The sequence below is a fragment of the Populus euphratica genome, unplaced genomic scaffold, assembly GCF_000495115.2.
Source record: "Populus euphratica unplaced genomic scaffold, PopEup_1.0 scaffold340.1, whole genome shotgun sequence".
Lineage (NCBI taxonomy): Eukaryota > Viridiplantae > Streptophyta > Magnoliopsida > Malpighiales > Salicaceae > Populus > Populus euphratica.
The window spans coordinates 213,133-230,060 of NW_011500154.1; the positions used below are offsets into that span (position 1 = coordinate 213,133).

General features: G+C 30.9%; 2 protein-coding genes and 1 non-coding gene across 5 annotated transcripts; all 3 read left to right on the forward strand.

Moving 5' to 3' along the window:
- Positions 1-1,527: 1,527 nt before the first annotated feature.
- LOC105111054 (BTB/POZ domain-containing protein At5g66560-like) lies at positions 1,528-4,808 on the forward strand. 3 transcript variants are annotated; one of them, XM_011006293.1, is made up of 5 exons: positions 1,528-2,011; positions 2,108-2,177; positions 2,268-3,578; positions 3,841-4,436; positions 4,583-4,808. In XM_011006293.1, exons 1-4 carry the CDS (start codon positions 1,974-1,976, stop codon positions 4,414-4,416), a joined length of 1,995 nt encoding a protein of 664 aa, XP_011004595.1. In that variant the 5' UTR covers positions 1,528-1,973; the 3' UTR covers positions 4,417-4,436; positions 4,583-4,808. The 3 variants fall into 3 exon arrangements, with proteins under 3 accessions (XP_011004595.1, XP_011004596.1, XP_011004594.1); XM_011006294.1 differs by having other exon boundaries at positions 3,841-4,424; XM_011006292.1 differs by having other exon boundaries at positions 3,841-4,801.
- Positions 4,809-13,326: 8,518 nt separating this feature from the next.
- Positions 13,327-13,400, forward strand: TRNAI-AAU (transfer RNA isoleucine (anticodon AAU)). Its single transcript has one exon. It is a non-coding gene; the product is annotated as a tRNA-Ile (tRNA).
- A 181-nt stretch (positions 13,401-13,581) lies between these two features.
- On the forward strand, positions 13,582-15,180 carry LOC105111056 (oxygen-evolving enhancer protein 1, chloroplastic). The gene is made up of 2 exons (XM_011006298.1): positions 13,582-13,934; positions 14,269-15,180. Exons 1-2 carry the CDS (start codon positions 13,695-13,697, stop codon positions 15,022-15,024), a joined length of 996 nt encoding a protein of 331 aa, XP_011004600.1. The 5' UTR covers positions 13,582-13,694; the 3' UTR covers positions 15,025-15,180.
- Positions 15,181-16,928: the final 1,748 nt, after the last annotated feature.

Genomic DNA, 16,928 nt, shown 5'->3' on the forward strand with positions numbered 1-16,928 from the left:
TTTATTTATTTATTAACTTCAAATTAATATATCTTTAGTATTTTTAAATTATTTTTTATATATTGATATCAAAAATAATTTTTAAAAAATAAAAAAATTATTAATATATATTTTAATACAAAAAACTATTTAAAAAGAAATCAAAATTACATTTCCAAACAAGCTGAAAACCCATGCATCTCTCAGCGATGGTTGAAGCCACAAATGTCAGATTCAATTACCACAACCGAAAGAGAAACACCTGTCCTCCCTCTTTGGATGTGTTTGGTAATATAATACAAATCATGTTTTTTTTTTAATTTTAAATTTTTTTAATTATTTTTTATATATTTTTAATTTTTTTTAAATATATTGATATTAAAAATAATTTTTTAAAAATAAAAAATATTTTAATATATTTTTAAATAAAAAATGCTTTAAAATATTACCCTAACTCCAAACAAATCTTAAAAGTTCATGGGAGACCGCAGCATTCAACCCATTCTCGTCAACTCATAAATATGGTCATAAATGGAGGAAAGGTAGGGTGAGATGGTAGATATGATGCCATAAATGAAAGTGAGCGCCCCTGTTTCCTGATTTTCAAGGTGTCGACAAGAGATTAAGATCTCAGCCAACTGAAATGGTGGAGCTGTTTGCTTCTCTTTTATGTGGGTCTCGATCTCCATTTATGCAGGACTAAAATCATGGAATGGATCTTAAGTTGACCCCATTTTTATTTTTTATTTTTTAATTTAAGCATCAAAACCCTTCCCTCTAATCCATCTTTAAATGGGCAACCACCGTAATGGTGGTGTTAATTAGTGGACCACCTTAGAGTGGCTGTTCTTGTGTCTTTTAACTACTCCTTTGACACTTTTGATTAGGATATTATTAGCTTCCAAAAGGAGAAAATTAAAGGATTATCATCTCTGTTTGCTTTGCTGTTAACTATTTATTTCCAGTTCCATCAGATATGTTCCAAATGTAAAAATATAATAATTGGGTGCTTAGAAATGATTTTTAATTGAAAATATATTAAAATGATGTTTTTTTTAATATATTTTTTTATATTAATACATCAAATTTTTTGAACAATATTATAAAAAATATCAATTTAACGTTTTTTTAGATGAAAAACAATTTAAAAAATAGATTGAATCATAAAAACAAAACAATAAAAAAAATTCAGTTTCTTTCTTGTATTTGAATTCAAAATAATAATGTAAGAAACAAACCCATTTCAAATCTTTCATTAATAATACAATTATGACATGTTTTAACCTTGAGTAATAAAATTATAATTGTTAAATTCTCATTTTGAGTAAACTATTAGAGGGAGGTGCATACTGATCAAATTACAGACACAGCAGGTGACTATTAACCCAAGTCAAGTAGCATGCGTCTCTTGTAAAACATTAAGAGGGAAATAATCTTGGGTTCAAGTTTCAGCCAACCCCCATTTCTCTAATGCCTTGAAAAAGTGTAGCCATCGAGCTATATTGATTGCTCCTCGAAGGTTACAATCGAATATACATGGCAATGGCAATGGCAATGGATAAGGATGATGATGATTGTAATGATGGTCTTTAGAAGGTGTAAGAAAGAAAAATGTTCCAAAAGACTTCCTTTCGACTACTGAAAGAGGGATTTTTCAATTTAGATTGGTTAAGATCCTGATCTCATTCAAACATGAAAAAAGCGAAAGAAATCTCGATTGAAAGGATAAAAAGAATGATGTCATTGAAACCCTTTGTAGAAATCTGTTCACCCTTTGTTTGTCCGTTTTGAGCTGTGGGATTCACTTTTATGATTTGTTGTCACACAAGCCCCACACTACTCTTACTTTAGCCCCAAACAAACATTTTCTCGTATCATTCATTCTCACACTTTGATGCCACAAACCCTCTACACTCTTTCCCTCTCTTCTCATGGATCTAGCCTAGTTTTCAAGAAACAGCCTCTCAAAGAAGCAGATTTTATTTCAAATTAAAATGGCAGCTGAGAAGCCTAGCTCTAAAGGGCAGGCATGGTTAGTGGATTAGTTTGCAAAGCTAACTAGTCTTCTCTTGCCCGTGTTTCTTTTTGCTTAAACATAGACTGTTTGTTCATGGCTTCTTTCTTGCAGGTTTTGCGCAACTGGGCTGCCAAGTGACATTGTGATTGAAGTCGAAGACATGACCTTTCACCTCCACAAGGTAAAGTGTAACCCTTGTAGCAATGTTCCATGTTCAAGTCCTTTTCTTTCTTGCTCACTGGTGGCTCTGTATTCTCTTTTGGTGGTTTAGTTTCCTTTGACGTCAAGAAGTAGAAAGCTTCATCAACTAATAACAGAACAAGAAACAAATCCTACAACTTCAACCACTCAAAGAGATGACCACCAAGAAGAAAAAGAAGAAGAAAGAGATGAAATTGAAGAAATCCTTTGTCAAATTTCTCTCCTGGACTTCCCAGGAGGCTCTGAAACTTTTGAGATGGCTGCAAAGTTTTGCTACGGTGTAAAGGTAGACCTAAACTCATCTATCATTGCTCCACTTCGCTGTGCCGGAGAGTTTCTTGAAATGACAGAAGAGTATTCAGAAGATAATTTAATTTCCAAGACAGAGAGGTTTTTCTCTCAATCTGTGCTTAAGAGTCTTAAGGAGTCTATTAAGGCCTTAAAATCTTGCGAGCGGGTGATGCCACTCGCTGAGAGTTTAGGCATTACTGAGAGATGCATTGATTCTATTGCTTCGAGAGCTTCCTCTGTCGATGCAGCCTTGTTTGGCTGGCCGGTCAGCGAAGCAGCAAATGAGAATGTTAGAGCTAGTTCCAGTCAGGCCCTATGGAACGGGATTGGATCCACGGTAAGAAGAAAAGGAAGCGGTGCCAAAAGCAATAATGTGGATTCTTGGTTTGAGGATTTGACACTTTTGAGCTTACATTTGTTCAAGCGGTTGATTTTGGCTATGAAAGTGGGAGATCTGAATCCGGAGATTGTAGAGAGCTGTTTAATGTACTATGCCAAGAAGCACATTCCTGGCATATCAAGATCAAATAGGAGGCCTTCTTCTTCTTCATCATCATCATCTTCAATTGCTTCAGAGCGTGAACAAAGGGAAGTGTTGGAGACTATTGTTTCCCATCTTCCACTGCACAAAAGTTCTAGATCTTCCACAACTACAAGGTTCTTATTTGGTTTGTTAAGAACTGCTAATATACTAAATGCAGCTGAAGAGTGTCGGTCCACATTGGAGAAGAAGATTGGGTTACAACTAGAGCAAGCAACGCTAGATGATTTATTGATTCCTAGCTATTCATATTTGAACGAGACTTTATATGATGTGGATTGCTTAGAGAGAATCCTAGGCCACTTCTTGGATGGACTTGAAGAAGGGAGAAACGCAGGTGAGATTGAAGCTGGCGACGATGGTGGAGGTGGCAATGTGAGACCACCCACTTTAATGCTTGTAGGAAAGCTAATTGATGGCTATCTTGCCGAGATTGGATCAGATGCAAATTTAAAGTCTGATAGGTTCTACAATCTCGCAATTTCACTACCGGAGCAAGCTAGGCTCTTTGATGATGGCCTTTACCGAGCTGTAGATGTGTACCTCAAGGTACATTTTGTTCACTGAGTTATTTTTAATTGTGCAATGACATATTACGAGAAGTCATGTATTTTTGCATATTATAGATAAATTTAATGCTGTGTTAATGTAGATCACCATTTCTATAAAGAAGAATTATAGTAGTAGATGGTCAGGTTGTTTTGTTTTCACAATGCATGATTCAATATTATGTTATAAAGATCCCTGTATGGAAATTTATGCTTCACATAAAAAAAGCTTATTGTTTTTTTTATTTTTTTTGTTCTTGAAGTCACATCCATGGACATCAGAGGCGGAGCGAGAGAAGATATGTGGAATCATGGATTGCCAAAAGCTCACAATAGAAGCGTGCACGCACGCAGCACAAAATGAGCGGCTTCCATTGCGTGCAGTGGTTCAAGTTTTGTTTTTTGAGCAGTTACAACTCCGCCACGCAATTGCAGGGACATTGATTGCAGTGGAGGCTGATTCTGCAAGGCCCTCCTTGCTAAGACGGAGGGAGGAGGAGATAGAGGCAGAGGCAGAGGCAGAGGCAGAAGCAGAAGCTGGGGCAATACAGGAGGGTAACAATAACGCTTGGAGGGGAGCGGTGAGGGAAAATCAAGGGCTGAGGCTAGACATGGACAGCATGAGGACTAGGGTACATCAGCTTGAAAGAGAGTGCTCAAATATGAAGAGGGTGATTGAGAAGATTGACAAGGAGGGTCCACGTGAGAATAATGGAGGGTGGAGAGGGTCCTTGACGAGGAGGTTTGGGTGCAAGTTTAAGACCCAAGTTTGTGATTCTCATGAACAAGCGGTTGTAAATGCTAGGAAGGGAAGGCAACATCATCATCATCAACAGTAGATGTCTGGGTATGGGAACAGGTGGTCTTGTGATTTAGTATACGTTGTCTTGGTTGAGTGGACCAAATTACACCGCGTAGTGGGTGTCCATAAATTATTATTTTTAGCACATGTAAGTTACTTCCACTTGTGATTATAATAGATGGCAACTTCTTTTTGTTTTAAAGGATGCTGTTTTTGCACCAATGATTCTGTTGAGTGTCCAAATTGACACATCTTTTAAGGTGATGGGCATCGCAAAGCATGGAGGATAGTGGAAATTGCAGGTTCTTTCTATAAAGTTTGTGCAATTTGAACTGTGTTGTGTGTCTGTGGGTCACTCCCAGAAGTTAAGGGTTGGAAATAGCATTCATATATCATTGGAAGCATCACATATTCTATTCCTTTTTGTCCTATTACTTGTCCCTTTTTTTCTCTTGGAACGTTCTGTGATGAACTGGAAGTCAAGGTGAACATGACACAAGCATCTTGCTGTGTTCTAATTTCCTTCGATTCATGATGAAGACTGTGGTATGGAACAATGTCTTCTGCATTCTGTCCAAGAATCATTTTGCGAAAACATGGTACGAACCCCTATCACATGGGGCCGCATGGACCTCTGCCTATATATATATATATTCTTCTTTTTTTGTCTAGGAGAATTGCTGTGAATTGTCTCCACTTTCCAACTCCATTTTTTATAGATTACTGATTTAAATAGGACGAGAGCTAGTGAAATAAACATATATCGGAGGCGTTTCTTACAGAGAAAAATTATGACTCGGACGTTCATTGCTATTAGGCTTTCGTGGTGTGTAGTTCTTTATCGATATCTCAGCTTTTATGCCCATTTCCTCCAATAGGTCTTTTAGGCCTTCGCGAACCAGCTTGCATCCCTTGGTGGCCTATGGCAGTGACCGCGATAAGAGTTTTCGATATATTATTATAGAGAAAAACTGAAAGAGATTTTATGTTGATTTTTCGATATATTATTATAGAGAAAAACTAAAAGAGATTGAGATTTTATGTTGATTTTTTTTTTTTTATCATTGAACTTTTTCTCTCTCTACAATTGGATGTTTTTCTAGCAAATTGACAATCAAGTTCTTCTAATTTGTTGAAGGAAGAAAAAATCCAAAAAATAGAAGATCAAAGTATAAAAAATGGAGAAATCAAGTGGCTAAATAGAAATTGATGTGAAAAAAATTCACTTTTATCCAAATTCTTTCATTTTGATTCCTTTGGAGTCCCTTTAGTCTTTGAAATTTTATTTTCAGTCTAAAACTTTATTTTTTATTTATTTTATAGCTTATAATTTAATAAAAAAGAATAGTTTGAAAACATGATAAAAAAAAATGTATCATTTCAACAATTAAAAAAAAACTTGATGCTAATGAATTTTCTTTTATGAAGGGGTGTTCCATTGAAGTGTATTCCATTGAGATTTATTTAAAACTTGATCTTGTCTCAATAGGTAGGTTTTTTTATTTGATTTTTTTATTTTTGAAGAGATTTTTAGATTGTTAAATTGGTTTTTTGGATTTTAAAGGTTGTTTTAGTAAAAGACAAATACAAAAATATATTTTTATAACCAAAAAACCCTCATCCTTGCTTCTTTTTTTATATACACATAGTGACCAAATTACAAATAATAGTAAGTCATCATCTATCCTTGCAAGTAATGAATCACCTATTGGTTTTTGTTTTTTTTTTAAGAAAGGGTGATGACATGCTATGTTTACGTGTGTGTGTGTGTGTAAAAGGATGGCCCAAACTTTTGTGTTTGTGCTATTTTTAAAGGCCTAGTGGACTAAGCCAGTCAAGTTAATATGCCTATAATTTTTTAAAAAAAAATTATTTTTTTTTAATTTTTATCTTTTAATTTCATCATTTAATATTGTGTATTTTATTGATTTTTTATTGGTTTTTTTAATTTTATCTTTTAATATTTGATTGATTTTGAATTGGTCTTTATGATTTGTTTTGATTTGCTTTTTTCTAAGGTTATCGTGGTCTCAAATAAAAGTTTTGACATTTAGTTGGTGCTAAATTTTGCAATGGTCTATTTTTATTATCATATAATTAAGTAAAAAATAGTTTTAAAAGTTATCAGACTAATAGAATCATAGCCTATGTTATAGTTTTGACAAGTCAAGTCGTGAAACTTGGGTGTCAAATTGATGTCTCAGAAGCTGCTGATGTGGAGTCTACTGATGTGAAGCTAATAAGAGTTTTAGATTTAATAAAACACTTGTTGATTTGAAATTGTGAAAATCTTTTATGATTAATATAAATCTTCTTTATTGTGTTATAATCTTCTTTGATTTTGTTATGTAACAATAATAGATTTAGCTGCTTCTTACTTGCATTTCGGTTTTTTCTAGTCGCTTAAATAAAACCTCTAATGATCAATAAAGTAGTGGAAGTTTAAGAATAGGTGTGTTAATTACTAGTTTCTGCATTTTATTCCATCAAAATCCTATATTAAGTCAATAAAATATGTTTTCATTTCAATATATTATTTTTAAAAAATATCATATTTAATTTTTTGGTTTTAGTCAAACCATGTTTCAAAAATTTCAAAAAAATTATTTTTTTTTCTTTTAATATTTGGGGTTACGACCTTATACATAAAACGTATTCTAAATATTAAATTCTTTTATTGATGTTAGAACGGTTAGGTTTTACCCGATAAGACAAGGACCTTCTTAACGAGGAGAACTTTTTTTAAACCATAGATGGACCAACAACTAGAAAATACGATAAGATCTTAGATTTTATCAGACAATAAAACAATATAGCTTACCTTAGGTAGGGTATATTTGGGGTGTTAATACCTTTCCTTAGATAACCAGTCCATGTACTCGATTTCTAAGACCAGTTAGGGTTCCTAGTGGTCAAAATACTAGGTGACGACTCTCATTCTATTTTTTTCCACTAATAAAAGACAAGAATTCCTTATCTCCTCATATATTTATCCACAATGACATAATCATATAAAATTTTAAGGGTAGATGTTTTTACCGCGGCGCCGCACACGTGTGACAATCCTTACACATGAGAATGAGTATGTAAGATTTAAAAGATTTGGTCAATATCATTTCAACACAAAATCAATTTTATATACATTGTATAATTCTAAAATATCATCATAATAGACTTTAAAATCATAAAATAAGCATAATATTTATTCAACACAAATTTTCATTAAATGACCATAGCCCAATCAAAAACTTATCATAATAAATATAGAAAATCAATAATAATAAAATAGTTATTCAAAAGAGTCTGGGGTTCAAATGAACCTTTTAGAGTGGCTAAGGATGATTGAAAGAGGCTACAGTGACAAAACACTACTAGAGTGAAGCAAAATTAATGTTGGTGTATGACAACCATGTTCTAAAACTAGGTTGTCATGTTCTCTGTTTTGTTCCATGATTTATTGATGTCTGGTTAATGCGTGGTTAGATCTGTAGAGTGAGCTATGATGCCCTCTTCATCGTGTGGTGGTGGTATATACCATCTTATACTAGTGAGGGAGATAACCGAAAAGTTATGATGGTAATTTCTCTCTCTACTAATTTGTTCTGTAACTTATACATTTACTCATAATGAGTTTATTAGTTTATAGAGATTATATGGCTATGTATTCATCTTCAAGAGGAAAAGCATAACAATTGTCTTGCATGGTTTGGAGCATGGAGGAGAGAGATATTTTAGAGAGAAGTTTTTAGGGTTGTTCTCTTTCTCTCTCTTTAATTGATAATGATGATCAAAAAGTTAATTTCAATTGATTGATTAATTTTATAAAAGGTTTCTAAATGAACAAAATGATGGTGGTCTCGTCAGATGTGGAGGACAAATATAAGAGATATCAAAAAAAAAGTTTGAATTTAAAAAAAAAAAACAAGATTTGAGTTTTTTACCAGGAAAAATAAAGTAGGAGAAGATGACTAATGCTCTTTTAGTATTTATTTCTCTATATTTCAACTCATATTCTTTCTCAAAAAAAATATTATAGTATCTAAGGTTTTAGATGAAAGAGATAATGAATAGTGGTTTTATGGTAACCCCCCATATTCTTTTACAACTCACACATCCACTTGGAAGCCATAAACTTTATTATTTTCTCTTGAGTTACTTAGTCTCCCATTAACTCAATTTCATTTTCATCTTTTATTACTCTTATTTTACACTTTAGCCCACTTGATGTCAGCCAAATGTTTTTAATTATTTGGTCTCCAAACAACTCCAATTTATCTACATTTCCCCCTTCTTTTTATTTCATATTATAATCTCTTTATCAGTTTTGCTTCATATTTTAATTTTTTAATTTTTAAAGAACCATGTTGATGTCAATTTAATAACTTATTAAGAAATATGAAATGGATGCAGCAAATGCATTGAAAATGTATTTCTTTGATTGTTTTTTAAAAGATATTACTAAAAGAAAAAAAATCTCGAAATTACAAAAGGGGTGTGCTTTCTCAATATGCATCCAAACACATTCAATATATTTTGTTTTAACCAAAACCTTGTTAATTTTTTTATTTATGCAATTTTTCATTATAAGTAGCATGCTTCATTAAATAAAATGTAAAAGCAATTCAAAAGAAAATATTCCTAAAATTTTATTTTTTTGAACTTTTTTTTTATAGGATATTAATCACATCATACTTAAACAAAACTACACAATGGGTTCACATATAATAATTAATAAAATAAATTTTAACATCATAAAAAAGCAACCATTTTATATGAAAATATACGGCTAAATTGAATGGAATCTAATAAAATAATATCATAACTTTAATCTTAATTACTTTATCATAACCAATTCTGATTGCATTATTTGATTACATACAAAGTAATTTACTAGTGCAATTTTTTCTTTTCTTATTAATCTTTTTTTCTCAACAAAAAATGTAGTTTTATTATGCTATGCATTTTGTTTGCTAAAAGCTAAAATAAATTAGAATAAATAGCAATGATTTGAAATAAAAATAAGAAATGCATCTCTAGTCTCTTTATCTTATTAACATTTGTTTTTGGAATTTTTGTCACCATAATATTTATTTTCCTATAAACAAAGACTTACAAGAATCATAAAAGCAAGTTGAAATAAAAAATTATGTTTTGATATTTTTGTTATAAATACATTTAAAAAATATAAGAATAATAAATTGCTCACACAATATAGTGGAGAAATGTTTTGTGTTTATTTTTTATTATCTAATTATATGATAATAAAAAAGCCATATATATATATATATATATATAGACCACACATTGTTTGTATTGATAGATAATATTTCATCTATGATTTATTTATTTTTCATCAAAGAAATGATTGAAAAGTCAGTTGAATGTTTTTTATTTAAAAATCTATTTCTGAATAATTTTCACAAAAAACAATTCAATAAACACCATTCAAACATTAGTAAACAGATTTCTCATTAACATTTATTAAAAAAATTCATCCATTATGGCCACATCCTACATTTTGATGATGACAACAAAACACAACGGATAGAAATGGTGGAATTTATTTTCTTAGGTATAATTAGGTGCAAATCAACAATAACGACTCTAAATTTAATTGATAAAAGGAGCTGTTTTATGTATACTAAACAAAATAGGAATTTCGAAGATCATTTTCTTTATGTAAATACAAACTAAATTGATCACATTAGTGAAAGAAAAGAAAATATAGCGACCATTTTCTTTTTTCTCAACTACATAGATTTTTTTTTTAGATTTATAACAATTAATTTATAGTCTTTTATAAAAATTCTAATATAAATAACTTTTAATTGTAAGAACTCTAATACTAATTATCACTTATTATTTTCTATCAATATGACTTTATAAAGTGATTTTAATTAATATTTATAAAATTAAAAAATAATGTGAAATGTGAAAAAACTAACCTTGTATACCTTTTGTGTGTGTGTGTAACCACAAAAAACAAAAAAACTGTTTTTTCTTCAGCAACTAAACATGACTCTAAAAAGTTGCTGAAAAGAAAAACATAACCGACTTGTCAAACGCATGAGTTGGGAGGGCAGCCTTGTAATTTGAGCAGATGATGAAGAGGAAGTAACAAGAAAACCCTAACCCTAGTACTCTTTCAGCTATAAAAACAAAGCGAAGGCCACGAATAGCGATGGAGCCAGCTTATCCTCCTCATATCTTCGTTTTCCCATCAATCATCTTTTCCTTCGTTTTCCTCTCCTTCTCTTTTAACGATTGTAATCATCATTTTTTTTTTAATTATTGTTTACACTATTCTTTTCAATGATTTCTCGGTGATGAAGAAACACAGATGACGAGTCTGATCATTTTTCCATTCTTTCAAAATTGTGAGGACAATTCGAGGCATTTGTCTGAGAGGAATCATTTTTATTCTTTATCTTATTGAAAATGATATACTAATATAGTTAACTAAATGTCTACTTTTGTTTCTTTGGCTGAGATATTTCTGTTTGAAAGGATGAAGGGCGGGCAATAATGATGAAAGATTTAAATTATCTTATATGTATGATGATTCAAAACCTCCTACTCATTCTGAATGCCTGCTTTTCTTTTGATTTTGTGTTAGTTCTTGCATCCATCGAGGGAGAAGGATGATGCAGCTATGATGAGAAAGCAATCTTAATCTCTCATAAGCATTGAGGGTTTTTACCTATGATTGCATTTCAAGCACTTTTGAGCTGGCTCTCCTTCTCCTTGTGACTGCTTCCCCCTTCAGCTGATGAAACTGAATTTTTTCCAGTCTGGAAAAAAATATTGAGATTGGATCTTGAAATTGATGAGACCGAAGCAAGACCATGGGAGAACAATAAATTGTTGCGATCATTTTGTGATTTACCTAAGAAAATGTTTTGAAGCAGATTGGGTTTTCCTGGTTTGCTGCTGTAAGAGACGAGAAAGCAAAGGTTTCTTCGAAATGAAGTCAATTACAATCAGATGGGTAAAGCATCATAGATTGCCTATCAGATGATACTGCATTACAGATTAAAGCATATAAAAACTGGGTTTTCATGACGGTAAATATATTACATAAATAATATATTAAAAAAATCGCAACTATAGTTGTTTCTTTTAAATTATTTTTATTATCATTTAAAAATATAAAAAATAATTTTAAATTTTTTAAAAATATAATTGTTTTTAAACATTACCTGAACTCCAAACAAAATAATATTGCAATAGTAAAACCTTGCTCGAGTTTTTATAAAGACTTTGTATTTTTTTTTCCTGCAGAACATGGAGTTTGTGCAATATATATAAAATTAAAATATTAATTCAATAAAAATGATTTAAATTTAAGTTTAAAAATAAATTAATTTAAATAAAATTAATTTAATTAACTTGATAAACTTAATAGGTTTAAAAATAATTTGGATGAATAAAAATATAATTTAACTAAAATGAAACTAAAAGATTTTATTTTATTAAAAAAAAATTGAAATGGTTATAAAATCAAATTATAAAATGATCTAAGATTATTCAGGTTAACTCATAAAATTCATAATTCGAGTTATGATATTAAGATAATTTTATAGAAAATAAATTAAAATAAATTATAAAATCTAATTTATAATCAACTAATTAAAAATAAAAAAAATTGAATTTAAAATTAAAAAATAAATTAAAAAACTTCAAATTAACTGAGTTAAACTGTAAAATCTATAACATGAGTTATAAAATTAAGATAATTATAAAAAAATTAAAATAAATTATGAAATTTTATATTTAATAAACTAAATATTAAAAGATAAAACTAAATTAAAAATATATATTAAAAAAAAACTGTTTAAACAAAACCTCTAACTAGAATCTCTAAAATGAGTCAAGATTATTAGGAAAAAAATTTATTTTAAATGAGATATATTGATATATTAATTATCATAGATGCAGTAGATTAAAACTGATACCTTTAATTGTGGTGTTTTGTTTATAAATTGACATTATAATTACACCAGGGTATTATTATATTTGAAAAAGCAAAACGACAATAATAACAAAAAAGTATTTAGAATACAGGTGGCTATTGATTTTTAAAATATTATTTTATTTAAAAATATGACTTGATAAACTTGATAGGTTTAAAAATAACTTGGATTAATAAAAATATAATTTAACTAAAATAAAACTAAAAAAACTTATTTTATTAAAAAAAATTGAGATAATTATAAAATCAAATTATAAAATGATCTAAGATCATTCAAGTTAACTCATAAAATTTATAATATCGAATTATGATATTAAGATAATTTTATAAAAAATAAATCAAAATAAATTATAAAATTTAATTTATACTCAACTAATTAAAAAAAATTGAATTTGAAATTAAAAAACTCCAAATTAATTGAGCTAAACTGTCAAATCTATCATATGAGTCACAAAATTAAGATAATCATAAAAAAATTAAAATAAATTATGAAATTTTATATTTAATAAACTAAATATTAAAAGATAAAATTAAATTAAAAATAAATTGTTTAAATAAAACCTCTAACAAGAATCTTTAGAATGAGTCAAGATTATTAAAAAAAAAAATTATTTTAATTTATTTTAAATGAGATATATTGATATATTAATTATCATAGATGCAGTAGATTAAAACTGATACCTTTAATTGTGGTGTTTTGTTTATAAATTGACATTATAATTACACCAGGGTATTATTATATTTGAAAAAGCAAAACGACAATAATAACAAAAATGTATTTAGAATATAGGTGGCTATTGATTTTTAAAATAATATTTAATTTATTTTTATTATTGACGTGTTAAAATAATTTAAAAATATTAATTTAAAATAAAAATGTTAAAAACTCGGTTCGGATTGAAACGCTGAGAATAGAAGTTTAAGCTTTAGATATTCAGTTAAAAATACCAGATATAAGACAAAGGTTTACGAATTGGCCCATTAGCTCAGTTGGTTAGAGCGCCGTGCTAATAACGCGAAGGTCGCAGGTTCGAGACCTGCATGGGCCAATCTGAATATTTTTATTTTGGATTAATCACAAACATCGCCATCCAGTCACATTGAGAGAGTAATCCCTAACCAGATACTTGCCACGTGGCAAACTAAGAAACCAGAGGCTTTACCTTCAATCAGCCAATAGGAGAAGGCCTTACCCTATCTCTTTATCTTTACCCACACCAAAACCAACCACCTTAACCAGCACAGAGCATTTCATCTTGTGATCACTCGCTCTGTTTTTTTTTTTTTCTTTTCTTTTGAATACACAGTTCCAAGCTAGACAGACAGACAGCAGTTGGAACTAAATGGCTGCCTCACTACAAGCAGCAGCTACACTGATGCAACCCACCAAGGTGGGTGTGCCTTCTAGGACCAGCCTTCAACTCAGGTCTTCTCAGAGTGTTTCCAAGGCTTTTGGCCTCGAACCAGCTAGTGCTAGGATCTCCTGCTCTTTGCAATCTGACCTTAAAGACTTGGCTCAAAAGTGCGTAGATGCTAGCAAGATCGCTGGTTTTGCTCTTGCTACTTCAGCTCTTGTTGTCTCGGTATGTATGAATGTCTTAATCAGATATTTTTAAACTTCTAACGGGTATATAATTTAGAGTTTATCATATTCATATTCATATTAGACTACCAGGACTATAGTATGATTGCCCTGCTCTATCAATATCATGCATGATGATTACCGTAAAAAGTACTTGCTCAACGGGAAGGGAAGCAATCACATGGTAAGATAACCGTAATTAGTCAGTGTGGATTGATTATTAGAGACCATCCCCTTGCTGCAGATTTATATTTAAGGTTTCAATGTTACATTGAGGATTAAATCCGAACCCAGGTATGATATATATATATATATTTTTTTGTTTCATATTTTAGGGAGCAAGTGCTGAAGGAGTCCCAAAGAGGCTGACCTATGATGAAATCCAGAGCAAGACATACATGGAAGTAAAAGGATCTGGAACTGCTAACCAGTGCCCAACCCTTGATGGGGGAGCTGAGTCATTCGCCTTCAAGCCTGGCAAATACAATGCTAAGAAGTTCTGCCTGGAGCCAACTTCATTCACTGTCAAGGCTGAAAGTGTTAGCAAGAATGCTCCACCTGAGTTCCAAAACACTAAGCTCATGACTCGTTTGACCTACACCCTCGACGAGATTGAGGGACCTTTCGAAGTCTCTCCCGATGGAACCATCAAGTTTGAGGAGAAAGATGGCATTGACTATGCTGCTGTGACCGTTCAGCTGCCTGGTGGCGAGCGTGTGCCTTTCCTTTTCACCATTAAACAATTAACAGCATCAGGAAAACCAGAGAGCTTCAGTGGAGAGTTCCTTGTACCATCCTACCGAGGTTCATCTTTCTTGGACCCAAAGGGAAGAGGTGGCTCAACTGGTTATGACAATGCAGTTGCATTGCCTGCTGGAGGCAGAGGAGATGAGGAGGAACTACTCAAGGAAAACATCAAGAACACCGCATCATCAACAGGTAAAATCACCCTAAGTGTTACCAAGAGCAAGCCTGAGACTGGAGAGATCATAGGAGTGTTTGAGAGTCTTCAGCCATCTGATACTGATCTGGGAGCAAAGACTCCCAAGGATGTCAAGATCCAGGGGATCTGGTATGCTCAGCTTGATTAGTAGAGCTCTTCTGTATACAATCCGTGTATTTATTCTTGGTTGAGATTTTGCTAAGTGTTTCAATATGCTGCCAAATGAGTTGCACTAAACTATTTTATTTTGTTCTGTAATTATCAAGCCTCTTTGTAATAATCTTTGGATTAAGGTCTATGGTTAGATAATTGCAGGTTGTGGCAGCTGCACTCTAGACAGAACCTTATGCCTGTAGCATGCAAAACTTTAAGCCCACTGGGACCATAAAAATGGGGGAAAAATCACATAAAAAACCAAACAAAAACTAACAAGAGTTGAATCAAGAGGTGGCTGATTCCAAATCATTAGATTGCTTTCTCCAAGATCACAAAAGAGCAGTTGTGCACAGGAAGAGATAAAGAGAAGTTACATAATTCATTAAGAAAAACTACAATGGTGTTCAAAGATTTTAGCAGGACCACTAAATAAGTGATTCCTTGTGAATCTAACATTGGCAGGGGAGGAAGCTATAATGGGGAAGGATTGTATTTGCTACTTGTGACTAATAAAAAGCATTTGTGGCCAATGAAACTTTCCTTCCATGACATGCATGCTTGAGTGACCCATTCAATACTAAAAGTGTATTTGTTTTGAACTCAATAACATCTAGTATAAATAAGAATGAATCTTCATATCATATAAAAACACGCAATCAAGAATAATTTTCTCAATACAATTTCATTTTTCAATTAGTGGATGGTATATCATATATCACCACCCTGTATCTCTATTGGTCTTTACTCATTGCTTTTCATCAACATCAGTTATGCGGATTAGGGTTTGATTTCTTCTTTTTTTTTTTTTTTTTTTTTTAACTTTGCAGCTAAGGTAATTCTCAAAAAAAATTATAAACTTTTCCGATAAGAAAAATTATAAAATGATGTAAGGCAGCTAAAAACAACATAAAAACGACAACAGATATAATAATATAAAATTTTTAAAAGAATCAAACACACAAAAATTATAATTCATAATTTTATTACTAAATATTTCTTTTCACATAGTTTGCATTTCTAAGAGATTTACAATCATTATATAAACCCAAAAAACAACCTAAACAAACTATAAAACTTAAAAATAAATAAAAATAATAAAAGTTTTAAACAAATTAAGAAAAATAAAATTATTAACCATATTATTTGATTTTTAGACTAAATAGGAAAAATAACTTTTTAAAAAAATATCTGGCATCAATCTTTCCATGTTAAAAAACAAAAAAATTCATCCTCATGTTTAAATTACTCTTATTTTAATATTGTGAATATCCAATCAATTCTCTTCAACCTCTTTTCTCTGTTCCCTTTGGATATACGATGATTTTAGACATTAACTCTAGTCTCTTCACTTTAAATTTTGTACAAAACGAATGGTGAGGTTAAAGAAAACATCTAGATGTTGATTTTATCATTTTTCTCTAATTGAATCATGTTTTAGCAAGGCAAAATAAAGGTTATAGACAACAACAATGGGAGAAGGTCATGATTTGGTAAGCTTGACAGTGTATTTAGTGAAAGAATCCCAATTAATTTGGGTAGATTTTGGAAGAAGGAATAGAAAATGTGTAACTTGGTCAGGAATTTATAATGCAGCATCTTTTACTACATGAGGAATTTTTGGTAGATTAGGTCTTTATGGACTGCAAGACCTAGAATGTAGTGGAGTTGAGTATCTGAATTAAATAAATAAATATTAGAACAATATAGCTTTACTAGAAGAAGACATCAATAGTTCAAGATGAAAGAACTTTTGTTAAGAAGAAAATAATGAAGCTTTATGAGTGTCTAGGATTTTTGCTATCCAGGGAACAAGAAGAGAAAGTACCTCATTCATAATCTCTTTTGTTAACGATTTTGAGGATACTTTCTTGGACATTCTTTAGGGTTTGTAGGGAA